A 14364-nucleotide genomic window follows, 5' to 3' on the forward strand; every position below is an offset into this window, starting at 1 on the left:
TATGAGAGCAAGATTATACACATTAGGTTATGTTCCAGTAATTTTTGTTTTCTTGTATGTGTACATTACATGCATTTTATACAGAGAGACGCCAAATGGATATATTTAAGGAGGAAACATAATTTTTCCCTGTTTCTGTCTGCATGAGCATTAGTAAACCAGTATGTGCCATGATTTGGTCATGCATATATTTCAGTGACTAAATATTATGAGGGTAAGCTCTCTCTGTACTTTTCCCTTCAGTCCTAGAAGCTGTGAGCAGCACAGATGAAAGGTACAATGCAGGTCTTCTTTCACCACTGGTGTCATTTCCAGGGCTTGGTTGAAAGTGTGGTAGACCAAATTTGTTCATGCTGTAGGACAACTGTGGCACTGAAAACAGAATTTTAATATTGGAACTTGTAGGAACTGTTCTGCACTCTCAACAGAAACTACAAAGTGAACTTTCGGGATTTGAATGTTTTCACCTTGGGCATGCAAGGAAAACATATTTTCCATAGAAGAATTTGTGTTGTCTACAGAAGCACGATATGATGTTGAAGGTATCTGGGTTGCAGTTTTTTCTGCCTCTTGTGTAAGTCCTTCAACTTTGAATGTGCTGTGTTTACAGCAGAATTTGCTTTGTATTTTAGTAGTACTTCTCATTACAGTCTTATCTCAGAGGAACTCGTGGTTTTGTTTGAACTTTTGCAAATCAAGTTACAATCTTTTGCTAGGCTGAAATAATAAGACAGACTTATTCAAGCAGAATTTTAAAATACTTGAACTTTGTGGTTATGTAGTAATTTGTTTGCTAAACAATCAAGAAGTGTGTGGTAAAAGTTAGGTTGTCGATCAGTTTTGCTGCATAAAGAGTATATTTTAGATGAAATTGTATTATCTCCAATGCACATTCTGATTCTGGAATGAAACCCATATAAAACAATGAAAACATAGGGGTTTTTTTTCCATTTCTGTTTTTGGTGAGTATGTTACATGAGTATATAAAAGTATATTTTCTCCCATTTCTTCCACTTTTGCTCCAGAAGTTAACATTCTCTATTCACATTTAGGATTCCTTGAAAATAGTTTCTTCAGGGTATTAACCAACGAAACTGTAATTTATCCAACTTAAATGAAGTGTTTGATTTCCAGTCTAATATAATCTGCTGACATAACTGGAGTCAGTGAAGCCACTAAAAATTAGAGTCTAAGAACAGCAGGGGAATAAATACTAATAGCTAAGTTACTCTTAGCTCTGAATCTCTAAAAAGATGCATACTTTTATATTTGGAACCTTGCACAAGTAGAATGACTAGAGAATAGATGTATGAAATGGTGCACTAAGTAGATACTCGTGGACTCCATTAACCAGTTGTCACTTTTTGTTCTCATAGTATCTGGGAATACAGGAGACATGGTTTCCTTGTGAACCAGTTGTCTGGTGGATAAAAACAGTTGTTTGCATTCCACAGCCTGGAATTCTTTTCTCATTAATGTAAGCAACACTAGAATTTATCTGCCTGTTTAAGAAATAGTCAATATATTGCTCAAAATCTTCTAGAGAAGCATTTGAGCACAATCAGCATGTAAAGCTGAGTTTTGAGTAGGGTGCAGTAATTCCCTCTAAGAGCAAAATGCCAACATGTGCAATGATTTTCCTATTTGAAGGGACTATTTCATGGTAAATTGCAGGAGATTTAGACTTTGATCTTCATAAATTGAATTACTTGGTTTTTTTTCTGAATTCTGTGTCAGTCTGAAAAGCAATGTTTGGTTTTTTTGCATACTTCAGATTTTATAATTTTTTTTATTCGTTGCAGTAATCTAAAATGCAATTTCTTTTTTTTTTTTTTTTGTCTTTCCACAACCTAACAGGAAATTCAAAACCAATAATTTAATCCATGCCTTGAAAGCAAAAAAACCTCAACAAAACCAATGAACAAAGGAAGCTGCTATGCTCCTAATAAAAACAAGTTGCATTACCACAATTGTAACAAGGATGTTATAAAAGAGAAGGATGTGTTTCAGGCAGAAGAGTTTGCTTTTCAGAATGATTTGTGAAAAGCCAGCTGCTACTTGTTAACTCTATTGCAACTGTTACACCCTCTTTTCAGTGTCTTCTAGAAACTTCCCGGTTATATAATCTTTCTTTTTTCCTACTCTTTACAGAGTAATTCTGCAGTCCAGTGTTCAGAAAAATATAACCTCTGAACCTAGCATTTCTGACAGTACAGACATTACTAAAAGAACTACCAGGTCTGCTGCGAGAAAAAACAATTTGAAAAGGTGAGAGTTAACCTCTTTACAGATCCAGTAACTGTTCTCCAGTAACTTTTGAGCTGCTGTACCCATTGTTGGCAGGAGCTTTGCCACAGTCCAGCCTTTCTCCTGGCAGTGGGAAGTGAGAAACAATTGTATGGTTTATGTCATGTACCAAGAATATCTGGAAATATATTTCTTAAGACATTTGTTTATGTTGCTCAGTCTTTCAACTTCGAGAATTTTATGTTGTAATTCCTAATGTGAGTCAGAATTACTGAGGATGAGGGATTTTGGTAACATGAAAACCCCTCTGCCTGGAGTAAGAGATGGAAAAGTAGTTCACAGCATTAAGTCCATTATTAGTCAGTGCATGAAGTCAAAACTACGAGAAATTTGATGGACAACTGAAATGCAGCAGGAGTGGCAAAGCCAAGTGTACAAAATGCTTGTCTATACTGGCATGAGATTTTTTTTTATGGAGAGCATGGCTGATAATCTGAACTGAACCTGTTTAGTGAAGCTTAATGAAATTTTAAACTCCAAGGGACTTATGCAAGACTGAAAGTGCCTTTGGGCAGAGAAGCAGGTGGGCACACTACTGCTGGGTTTCCTTGTGTTTGCATGTGATCCTGCCCCTCTGTACCAACTCTCCAGCTGATTATCAGAGATGACCCTGAGAGTGCAGCTTAAAACAATATCCAAACAACTTCCAGTGGTTACAGTTGACTGGAATTTGTATTGACTGGAATTTGTCTTGTGGCTCATAGTGAAAAACTTTTGAATGGGTTGTCAGATACTGAAGAGACTTACTTTTGTTGGGAAACATTTTATGTTATGTGCATTGATTTATAAATATTGCTGAAAATTCCAAGTTCTTGGGGAGTTTTTTCCCCATGAGCTCTTCTTTCTCCTTCTTCATCCTGTTACCTTGAAGGTAACAGAAGTTAGGAAAAATTCACTCTGTCAGACAATGGAAATAGTCATTAATAGTAGACTGCAGTAAAATTATATTCAGAGAATTTTTAGCTGTGACTTTCTTTTAATTTATTTAACAATATGTTAAAAAATAATTTCTTTTTCGTGAAAGGTATGTTTTATTTAAAACCAGGGGTATTTTTCAGGGTTTTCCTTTTGGCTGCTTGTGTTTTTTCTCAATTTTGCCTCATTTTCACCATGTCAGTTTTGGTCCAAACAGAATAGATGGGGTTCTGCCTGCTGTTTTTATTCTTGATGCCTCTCCCAGTTTTAATCTGCTTGCAAGGCTTTGAAGCTGTATACATGCAGATGTGTAATTTGGACAGAGATTTTCCTGGAAAACACTTTTCCAAGTTGACCTGCATGTTGTGTGAGATGAGAATACCCATCCTAGGAGGAAACAGCATCCCTAAAATAGAGTTCACAGAAGATTTCATTTAATTTGAAACAACTCCTGTATGTGTATTGGCAGATTTATGACTGTGGAAGCAAGGATGAGGTTGATCTCAAAGTTCATAAACTACTTCCTTCATATGTTAATGGATTTTCTAAAACTTCCATCCAAAATATTTCATTCCATACACTGTTTCTTTTCTTCTAACTCTTGAGCTCAGAGAATTCCAGTCACTTTATACTTCCATCCAGTAATCAAATTTGTCCTAGTTATGTCACAGTTCTAGAGTTCTTAATTATCTTGTAATCTGAGAGGGCAGATTGGGTCTGGTCCCTCCAAAGGGTATGACTGTACAATTTAATAGACTTTGAATGCAGTGCCTTGTTATTAGTTTCAGAGATGTCCCTTTATTTTTCCTGTAGCATTTGGAAAAATCTCACTCATTTTTTTAAGCATGCCTCTTTTTTCATCTAAATTTATTTTCATTTCTTGAAGTGTGTGCTGTTTGCATTAACTCACAGTGCTCAGATTCATTGACCTATTCTTGATTAAGTGGATTGCAGGGTAGAGAATAATTATTATTATTACACAAAATTGACATCATGCCCTAACCAACATCTGTCTTTGTCAAGACCTTGTTTGCTTCACTGAACTTCTGACATTGCTGTGTATCATCATTCTTTCATTTTCTTCTCTGATATATTCCAGTGGATTCTCTGATATATTCCATGTTTGTGTTCTAACAAGGTGCATCCTTCACCTCTGAACCAGCTGAATCACAGGAAGACACAAATCAAACCATCTTTTCCATCTTACCACAGAATTAGGTTATATTTATAGTAAATTTATAGTAGTATTTTTATATTTATAGTAAATAGTTGATTAGAAATGAACTCTTGAGTGGTAAAGGCATTTTGGTGGGTAGAGGTGCTTAAGGGAATGCAGGTCAAGTCATTACAAAAAAAAATAAGAGGGAGTAGGGAAAGAAATGTGTGAAAACTGGATTGTATAGGTTTCTTTACTTGTTTTAACCAGACAGGAATATCACAAAAGCTAACAAAGAGGCATACACTTTAAAAATCTCATATGCTTTTGCTTTGCTGGGTTATCACAAAGCAGCTTTTCTGCACCCTTGTTCAAATACTGAAAACTACCTGCAGCGTTTCAGAGCTTTCCTATATGTAATCTAAATCTAGCTTTAAAAAAATGTTAATGTTTCTTTACTATGCTGTCTACTTTTCCTACGGTTGATACCTCAGAGGGAGAGAAAGAAAACTGAAATTATGATGCTGTGAACCCTCTGTTGCATTTCCATGTGGAACAGAACTGTCTGCACAGTGTCTGTGATCAAACCAGTCTGTGCTTTCTTGACAACCAGTATTGCTGTATTTTTAAATGCAGTGACTTTTACCTTCTGTTTCTTTCTTCAAGTATCATTTGCTCATTTTACCCTGCCAGAAATGTTTGCATGAAATACGTGCTGAGTGATATTTAACTTTTTTCCCTCAAACATGTTTTATTTCAGCAGCCAGCCCGTCACAAGGACTAGACCAGTCTGGCGTTGAATTTCAAATAAGCCACGAGTGTTGAAGAGGATATTCAGGAGTGAAGGGGATATGACTAGAGGGAACTTGTTGCAATTCAAGGAAGATGACTTTGGCTTCATTTTTCAGCAAAAAAAAATGAAATAGAAGAATCTCTTCCGTACCTGTAGAATAAAATGAACTGTGAACGTGCTTGGTAGACATTTTCCTACCGTGCTAACACTTCCTCAAGCAAACCCAACAAAATCTGTGTACATTCAGACTCAGGTGTAAATACTTAAGCTCTCTATTATAAAGAGGGCTTGCTAATACGTATGAAGCATGTGTATAAATTGTGATGGCAATCACTCAGCTGCTGACCAGCAGAAACAAAAAGATGGTGGGAGCTTTTAAATATATAAAATCGTGTTGTCCATTCAGAGTGGGCTGAAGTCTTCACTTGAGACTGAGAATCAACAACAAAAGCTTTATTTCTTATTCTAGTATTGGTACTCTCCTGTGTTCATTGGCTGTTTTCTTATTTTGTATGAAGTTTTTTATGAAGCTGCAGTATTGAGTACACTAAGTAACTATTGTCCACCAAAGAGTGCTTTATTTTCAGAGGTTATGTGGTTTGTTTGTTTAGGAAAAGCTAATTATAAGTGATTAATTTGTTTTTAATAGTGACAGTTTTTTAGTTGTTCACAACCAATGGCTCTTTTAACCACTTACAATTGCTTTAAATCTGGTATGATTTTAAAGGGGAGGAAAAACAGTTTACCGTTTAAAGCAGTGCTGTGGTACTGAAATATCATTACTGTTCCCTTTCCTACCATCAAGTCTATTAGGTGAAACTTTAGGTTACCATATACAAAAGGTAAGAACTTCCGCCAGATTTTATTGGTATGCTTGATAACATGTGGATGCCATTGTTTTTTATCTTAGAGGCACTTAGTGAGTGCAGCACACAAAAAAAGGGAAAGTAAGCTTGCCATCCAACTGAGATTGCTGCTGCAATTCAGGGGCAGGCAGAATATTTGACATCTAATTAACACTTTTAAGAACTACATCTTACCTCTGTTAAAAAGCAGTGTAATTTTTAGGGGATTCTATTTGAGACTGACATTGTCATCCACTACAAGACTGTCTTCAAACACTGGCAGTGTTTTTTTTTCCCCTACTTCTTTTCACATTATGAAATCTCAAAGCTGATGTACCCTTGTCTGCCAACTGATGTTTATAGCTGCATATCCCTCAGATGAGGACTGTTACCACATAGCCTTAAATATGATTCAGTTATCTGTTGATTTAGTGACTCTTACAGTAGAAAGTAGAAGAAATGGAGAGATCTGAAATGTCAGTAATGGAATAACTGAATTTTTTAAAGATAAAGATTACCTCTGCAAGAGGGAGAATTTTATTTTTATGAATGTAAATGTTCAATGACTAGTTTCAATCTACATCCTTTTAAATAAAAAGTAATCTGTTAGGGTGGTGATTTTTAAATGTCAATATGAAATAGTCACACAGTGGTTTGAAAACATTTTGTAGCAAGAGCATCATGAGCTGGAGAGGAAACAGGATGTGAAGTGTAAGTAAGCTTTCAGGTAGCATCCATGAGTTTGGATAGTCAAAATGTGCAAATATAGATACAAAGAAATCTAAAAAAGTATAGTGCAAAGTAAAGGACCATTGAGGCTCAGACTGCAGATATTTCTTTTGTTTTCTCTTAAACTTCACAGTCGCCACCGTTTTCTTCTTGGTGAAAAGCACCTAAAAGAGAGGGACTGATCTCATCCTGGTAACGGAATTAAAATTTCTTGGGGTTTGGAGGGCTGTGTTTTGGGTTTTTTGTTGGTTGGTTAGGGTTTTTTAGTAAGCCACTTGCCCAAAAGCTGAAGTACAGGTGGCCAGAATAGCAGGTATATTGTGCAAATATGAATCTTAGTTTATTTCTTGAGAACATTCTTATCTCAGAGGCAGAAGTGATGAAACTGCTGAAGTGAGAGTCAAAACGAGAGATTCAGTGATATTTACTGTGTTTGGCTTTGCCTTTCTCTCAGCTGAGCTGCTTCTAGCATCGTTGTTTTTAACCTAAAAATAATTGGTCTACTTCTCACCCCTTCCAAATTCCAAAACAGAATTTGCCTGTTTTAAAGGCAGAGTCTTTAGCACTTCTGCCTTCATCAGAAGTAAATGTGTGTAACACAAGTGAGCAAACATACACAACAACCACTCCAGCTAGACCAAAACTGCATTTTTGACATCAGTGTGTTTGAGGACACCCAGCAACCAGGATCTCAGAGAAGATAAATGTCAGAGACACATAAATGTCAAAGGGATTTTATGTTTGAACTTTCCAAACAGCCTTATATGGAAAACAAACTCATTACCTCATTGTATCCCATCTAATTGTACTGCTTGGTTTGTTGTTAGGAATTTTTAGTACTTTTGCCTCAAGATTTTATTATACCATACCAAAGTTGTCTTAGGTACAGGGCATGGTTTCTAAATCTTTTTTTGAAGTATTATGTGCCAAAATGGAAGGTGGTGGCAGATGCATCACCACTGTACCAGAGAGCAGCTGAGGGAAGTTATTTCTGCTGTCATCAATTAGGAGTTTTTCTCCTCTGAAATTCTTTTCCTTTTCAAATGAATTCCACATCAATCTCCTACTCATGGAGTAGGAGTTATATTGGGTTATATTGCTCCTTTCCATTACAGCATCAATACCTTAACTCAGATGTTAACCCAGACCTTGTCTTTTTGCCCCAGTATGACAGCAGAGAAAGTGCTGCTGATCTAATACAGCAACAAAAAAAGATTTGTAGAGACTCAAAATCGGGGAAAACATGATAGACGTGATGTTCACCAGTTTGTTGCACTGCGGTTTTTATATTAATCAGTGGCAGTCTGTTTTGTGTAAACTCATGTAGGCTATCAAGGTCTAAAATTTCGTGACTAATCAGTACTGTGCATCCTGATTATTTTTAAATTGTATATTTCTAGTCATATTTTTTTAACTTGGAGTGACAGAATGGAAGTTTATTTTGCTGAAGGTATTTTTAAGATAAAGGTTCGTATTATCTTGTAATAGTAATTAGTTCAATATGCATTTGTGTCTCATTTGAAAATACTGCATTTGATTTTATACAAAATACTGAATAGTGAGAACCGTAAACACAAGTTCTGTCAAAATAAAAATAATCACATGTTTGGATTCTGTTTTATTTCAGCATTCCAAAAAAAATCATCACAAAGCCATTGTGTCTGTACTGGACTGACTCATATGTGCACTGAAAAATAATACAACACTCTCAGTTACCTGAAAACCTTTAATTAAAGCACAGATTCTTAAAACACATACTTTTTAAATTTAAAAAAAATTAGACAATCTCTGGCTCTGCATTTCAGGGCACTCACTTTGGAAAACAGGAGTTGTATTTTGAATTATTGGGATACTGTTACATAGTAAAAAAAGCATGGTTAGATGGAACAATGGGGTTCCTGTTATTTTTTTCCTTCTCCTATGATCATATAGTACTAATTACTGGAAGCAAGCTTTATCTTAAATACTGTTTGCTTTGATACCTACCAGGAAAGTGATGGTTTCTCAAAAGTAAAAACTAAATTTTCAGGAACACTCCTTATTTTTGTGTTAAGTGTTGGTGGGGGTGTAGTTCAGTTTTCAAAAAAAAAAAAACAAACACCAAATACAACAGCAAAAAAAATATTAACCAACTAACTGCAATACTTCTGACCACTCTTACAGGCATTAGAAAATGCAGAATTTGTGCTCACCAAGCAGAGCCTGTTTGCCAAGCAAGGAAGCTTTCACTTGCCCAAAGATACGTTTTTATGGTTGGAAGTGTGTTCTTCTGTTTTAAGGTGATCCATTCTAAACATGGATGAGTTCCTGACAAACCAGTTGCCTGATGAAGAGTGAGTGATGGGAAAACACCAGCTCATGCCTGTGATGCCCACAGGAAAACACAGCTAAGCTCTCCCATACCCTCAGCAATTTAAGGCATCCTTAAGATGCACTGGGCAGGGGAGGGCAGAGGACTAAAAGAATCCCACAGACAAAAACTGGATCATGGCCCAGGTCAAATCCAGTGATGCCTTAAGATCTTTTTGGGTTTTTTTGATTTTTCTAATTTTTATAAACTTTATAAGTAGTTATACAGTAGATTTTAGAAGCAGCAGCCCTTATTCACTTACCCTTAGCATAGAAACTACACACATTCCCCTACCCCATCACCCCATTCCATGCTTCCATATCCTTATCCCCTGAATTCCAGTAGAAAATGTTTAGTCTCTCTTTGAGAGACTTTTGTTTAGAGAACCCTTGTACCTTGGCCTGAACTGCAAAAGTACAGTCAAGAACTGGGTAAATATATGCCCCCTGTACCCCGAAGAAGATGAAGATTGATGAAGGAGTGGCCTTAGAGACCCTCACCTCAATTCCCAAGGGGTGTGACTGAGGGTGGTCCAGGGCAAAAGCCAGTGGGTGGACGAAACCTGGGATTGGACAAGCAATATTATAAACTACCATCTGTACAGAGGGGGAGCGTGTGTCTTGTAATCTCTGTGCCTCAGAGGCACAAATTAAAACCCTTATCTCACCTCCAAAACCAATTGCCTCAGAGTTTTTTTCTCCCTGCATTTTCTTCAGGCAACACAGTGCCAGGTCAGTTAATGCACTGCAAGAATGATCTGTTGGAGTAGTTCTGGACACCTTCTCTTTGGCTTTATTATTTATTATTATTTAGCCTCCTTTGGATTACAGTTTCTACAATGCCTATCAAGAGTAGGCAAAAACATGCTCTGGCACAAAGGATGCACTGTTTAGACACATTCAAGGCTGGTGTTGGGAACTGCATGCTTTAGCTCACTAAGAGTTTGTTGAGGAAGAGATGTTTGCTTTTTTATTTCTCATACTTCTGTTTTGGGGTTTTGTTTCACATGGATGTGACTGAACAATAATCCCCTAAAATGGAATAAAGTCAAGAGGAGACAGACAAGGGCAATGTGCTTGTGAAGCTCAGGGAGTGATGCAGGATGTGATGGACCACAGCAGTTGCAAAGATGATTTTATCTCAGTACAGAGGGGACCAGAGGGTGTCCTTTGTTGTAGATAAAGGGCTGTCAACAGTTGAGTGGATCAACCAGGCGTACAGCTCCAGGAGTTCTTTAGAGAGAGGGAAGACCAGACCAGCATGGGGAGAATGAATACATGGAATATAAGACCCAGACAACTGCCAAAAGAATTTCAATGGGTTTGAACTGACATCAACCCTCCCATTCCTTCTCAACACCTGGGGACACATGGTATGGTGACAGTGAGGATACATATCACAGGAACCAGTAATGGGAATCACATTGGCATTGGGGTTAAACTCTGTACTGCAACTGCTGTGTTAAGTGTAACTTATATCTGGGTGTGTCTTCAGTATAGTTTATGTTACTGTAAACCAGAAATGCCATGTGACATGAACTATCTTCAATTAAGTACATTTGTTATTAAACATGACACCCTCCATCCATGGGAGAAATCTCTAAGAACCTTGTCAAGTGCTGGACTGTGACAAAGCAGTTGGAGGAAAGCACCTTGGAAGGCTGTCCTTTAAACATGCCTGGTCCACATCCTCCCTGTTAAACTCTGTCCCAGTCCACAAAGCTCTGGAAACCAGCACACAATCCACAAGTAACAGAAATACAACCAAAGCACTAACGAGTACAGAATTCCTGGATTCTCATATGTCAACTTATTATTCTCTTCTGGCAAGAATTAAAAACAAAAAAACCAAACCTGTACCTTGCTGGTATTTTTACCTTTTGGCAGAGTTATCCTGCTAATTCAGTTACAATATGCAAAATTCAGTATCTTTCATTCAAATGGTAACTACTGTACAAATACAGACAGAGGAACTTCTTCTGCTAAAAGCAGACAAGTCCTATTAACTAGCTGTAAAGCATTGCAGAGACAACAAACAGAACACAGATTGTGAATATTCACACTACTGAGCTTAAACAGGAAGAGCAAAAACTTTTTTTCAATTTATTAAGGGCTAGTTTGTCTCAAACATAACAAACACTGTCCTTAAACATGATTCAGCATCTAAAGCTGCTCTGGAGACACAGCCATCTCTCTGCAACAGTCATTGGATCACATCTTCAGAAGGCATTTGTTTGCAGACCAATAAAATTCTGCTGAAGATATAATAATGTATTTCAAATTAAATTCTAAATAGCAATCAAAGTGTAAGTCACTTTGATCAACACAGTGTTACTTCTTCCAAAGACTAAAGGCTCCCCCTTCAAGCACAAACTGTTCTTGTTCAGTGTGTTACTGAAAAAGAAAAAGCTCTAATTTCACGCCTGTTATTCAGTGATTGAAATGTACTTTTTGTGCAAAGTAACCACATTTCACATTCAGTTGTTGATTCAATGATAATGAGTCAATGTTGCATTACTTTCAAGACTACACATATATATATATGTGTGTATATACATATATACATACAGTTATTTTCTTATGTGAGTGTGTATGTGCCAGTGACAGCTCTGAAAGAAAGAAAAAATTACTCAAAAATTGTGCAAGAGTAATTTTAATTACATAAATGTACTAGGGCTCTGGATTTTGGATTTGGGCCCAAAGGATGCTCATACCCTAAGGCCTGTTTTCATAAAAACAGGTTTAACCAGAGCTGAAAGCCTGTTTCCCATGAGCTCAAATTGCCCAATATGCCTATTTATCAACTCAGGTCTTGATACTTCTGAGTTTTTTTATTCATTCTTTGATACTCTTAAGTACAGACATTCCTCTTTCCTCTAAAGGCACTTTCATATTAATATATTCTTGCCAATCCTAAACCACGGTACCACATTTGATTCACATCAACACTATCATATATAAACAACAGCCCTGGAGAGAGGGGAATTCCTCTCTTTGCAAACTTGATTAATCTCAAACTGGAAGCTGAAATGCTTTAGTTTCTCCTGAGCCACTCACTGTATTAATCCAAAGAGTACCTCGTAGTAGTGCATTGAAGAGTAACGTGGCTCAGATCTGCAACAGTCTCAAGGTGCTTGTGTATATATTTACTAGTGCTTGTGCATTAGTATTTATTATTTATTTAGTATTTATTATTATTATTTATGCCTGCTCCCAATTGCTTTACAGGAAGGAGTGGCTGGTAGCAGCAGATATGTGCTTAACAGAGACAGCTATTTTGGTACCTTAAATGTGACAGATGGCTGAGATTTACTGCTCTCTTGTCACAAAAGAATTGCATCACTGTCACCACTTACAATTAATAATTCCTTCTCTATACTTGGATATACCATCAACTAGAGAAGCTCTGAGGCCACAGTCAAGTCAGACAGACTGAAAAATAAAATTGTCACATGTCACTTCTCTAAGAAACTTCGTGTTTAAGCAGTGATCAACTACACTAACACTCATTCTCATGAAGTTTGGGGGTTTAGTTTTGGTTGGTTTGTTCTGGTTTTTAATTAAACAGACTTGTAACAAGTTGGGGTTTTTTTTGTAACCAGGTGTTTTTTTAACACTCTGCTGAACCAAAAGTTGATTACACAGATACACTTTGACAAGTCCTTTAAAGCATTCCCCAAAGAACCTATTTGCCATTCTGTTTGGAAAAGCAGATCAAAGTTGGAGGAACAAACAGTAACTTTGCAGCAGCAGGAAACAGCCTTCACAGCGAACAGTCAGAACTGAACTAGATTACACCAGATTCAGCCCAGTAGCATAGCAAAGTTTCAAATTTTTGGTAGAAAAAGAGAGGGTTACTGTTAAATATTTCACTGCTTTCCTTAGCAAAAAGAGGTACTGGGAGAAGATGAGGCTACACCTCCAACACAGGATGGAAAATAGAAGCAAGCCCTGCAAAGAAGCTCTCCATGTCTATACATACACTCACTCCTGCAAGTAAAAGTGTAAACAAAAATTCAGAGACATTTTCCTGTCCAATGGGAAAAGCGGAACAGGGAGGGAAGAACAAGCTAAAATATTCTATGACCCCCACAGACAAAATCACTTCTATTCCACAATCATTAAATTGCCATTTTTGGCAGAAACACACACTGCCTGGGAAAAGGGCAGCAGCAGTTAAAATTTAAACTGCACTGATTTCATGTAGCAACTTTTCCTACAAGGTGAAGGAGTCATGTAAATTATTTCATCCAGTTCAATTACTCAAATAGCAGCAGCATGGATTCCTCTTACATCAGCAGCTGGTTTGCTTTTGCACACTCTTTCTACTACATGTTGTCAGAGTATCTCTCTGCTACTAAAATGAACTCCTTGTGGAACATGAAATCTCATGTTATAGCAAATTGTCATGTAAGTAATTTCACAAATGCAAGAAAAAAAATCCTTTGGGCTGAACTACTCTGCAGACCCTCTCTTTGGAGCATAAAGAAAAGAGTCTGTAGTCTTTCTAGGATGATTTTCTCCTGCTTGTGCAAAGCTTTATCAGTGAGATAAGTCTTTTAAGTTGCTGAGTACTCCTACAGCTTACTCCAGAGCAAAACATTTTTTTCCTTCTAAGTCTCATCCACTATTTGCTTTCTAAGTAGACTGCTTAAAAGTGAGGTAGAGAACTGGAAAAAATGAAATGTTTGTATTAATCTGCTTTCCCAGTAAATTGAAAGAATGAGTTCAAGGCATTTGAAGACTCCTGTGAGCTACTTCCAAAATGTCCAGTGTGGTCATCCACTCCTTTTTTTTCTGTCATTGCTTCTGGCACTATTTCCTTGTTTCTCTCAGATCTCCCAGAATGGTTCTGAGCATCCCCTTGGACAGGAAACAAGTGAGGCTCAGGTGAGGAAGTGTGTTAAAGCTGCAATGAAGGAACATCCCATTCGTCCCCAATGTCACAAACTTCTTGGTAAGGCAGGAAACATTTTAGTTTGTAGTTGCTCCTGCTGGAATCAAAAGCTTCCTTAACAATTTAGTTCTGTCTTTAGCTCAAAGTTCTTACTGTTCTTAAATTTCAATATCTTCAAAGCAGTTGCAGATTATATGTTGTTACTGAAGTGGGACTTATAGTCAACAAAAAGCATCTGTGTGCCTTAATTTTACACCTCACTTTCCTTCAGAGAGATGTAAAGACTGCTGTTTGAGGTTTGGGGTTGGTGGGGGGTTTTTTGATTGGGTTTTTGGTTGGTTGGTTGGGGGTTTTTTGTTGGGGGGGATGGTAG

At 37.1% G+C, this 14364-nt stretch overlaps 1 protein-coding gene across 4 annotated transcripts in view; it reads left to right on the plus strand.

Annotated features, from left to right (window-relative positions):
- The window catches only part of CDC14B (cell division cycle 14B), a 40926-nt gene extending 35577 nt beyond the window's left edge, over positions 1-5349 (plus strand). For 2 of the 4 annotated variants that reach the window (XM_064641136.1, XM_064641137.1), the window contains one exon: positions 5139-5349. Coding sequence is in view for 3 of the 4 variants with exons in the window: in XM_064641137.1 (XP_064497207.1) it covers positions 5139-5178 (40 nt within the window). In the remaining variant the exon portion in view is untranslated. Of the gene's footprint in view, positions 1-2151; positions 2269-5138 lie in introns of all 4 variants that reach the window. The other 2 variants (XM_064641135.1, XM_064641134.1) reach the window with 2 other exon arrangements.
- The last annotated feature ends 9015 nt before the right edge of the window (positions 5350-14364 follow it).

This window comes from Pseudopipra pipra, chromosome Z (assembly GCF_036250125.1).
Source record: "Pseudopipra pipra isolate bDixPip1 chromosome Z, bDixPip1.hap1, whole genome shotgun sequence".
Classification (NCBI taxonomy): domain Eukaryota; kingdom Metazoa; phylum Chordata; class Aves; order Passeriformes; family Pipridae; genus Pseudopipra; species Pseudopipra pipra.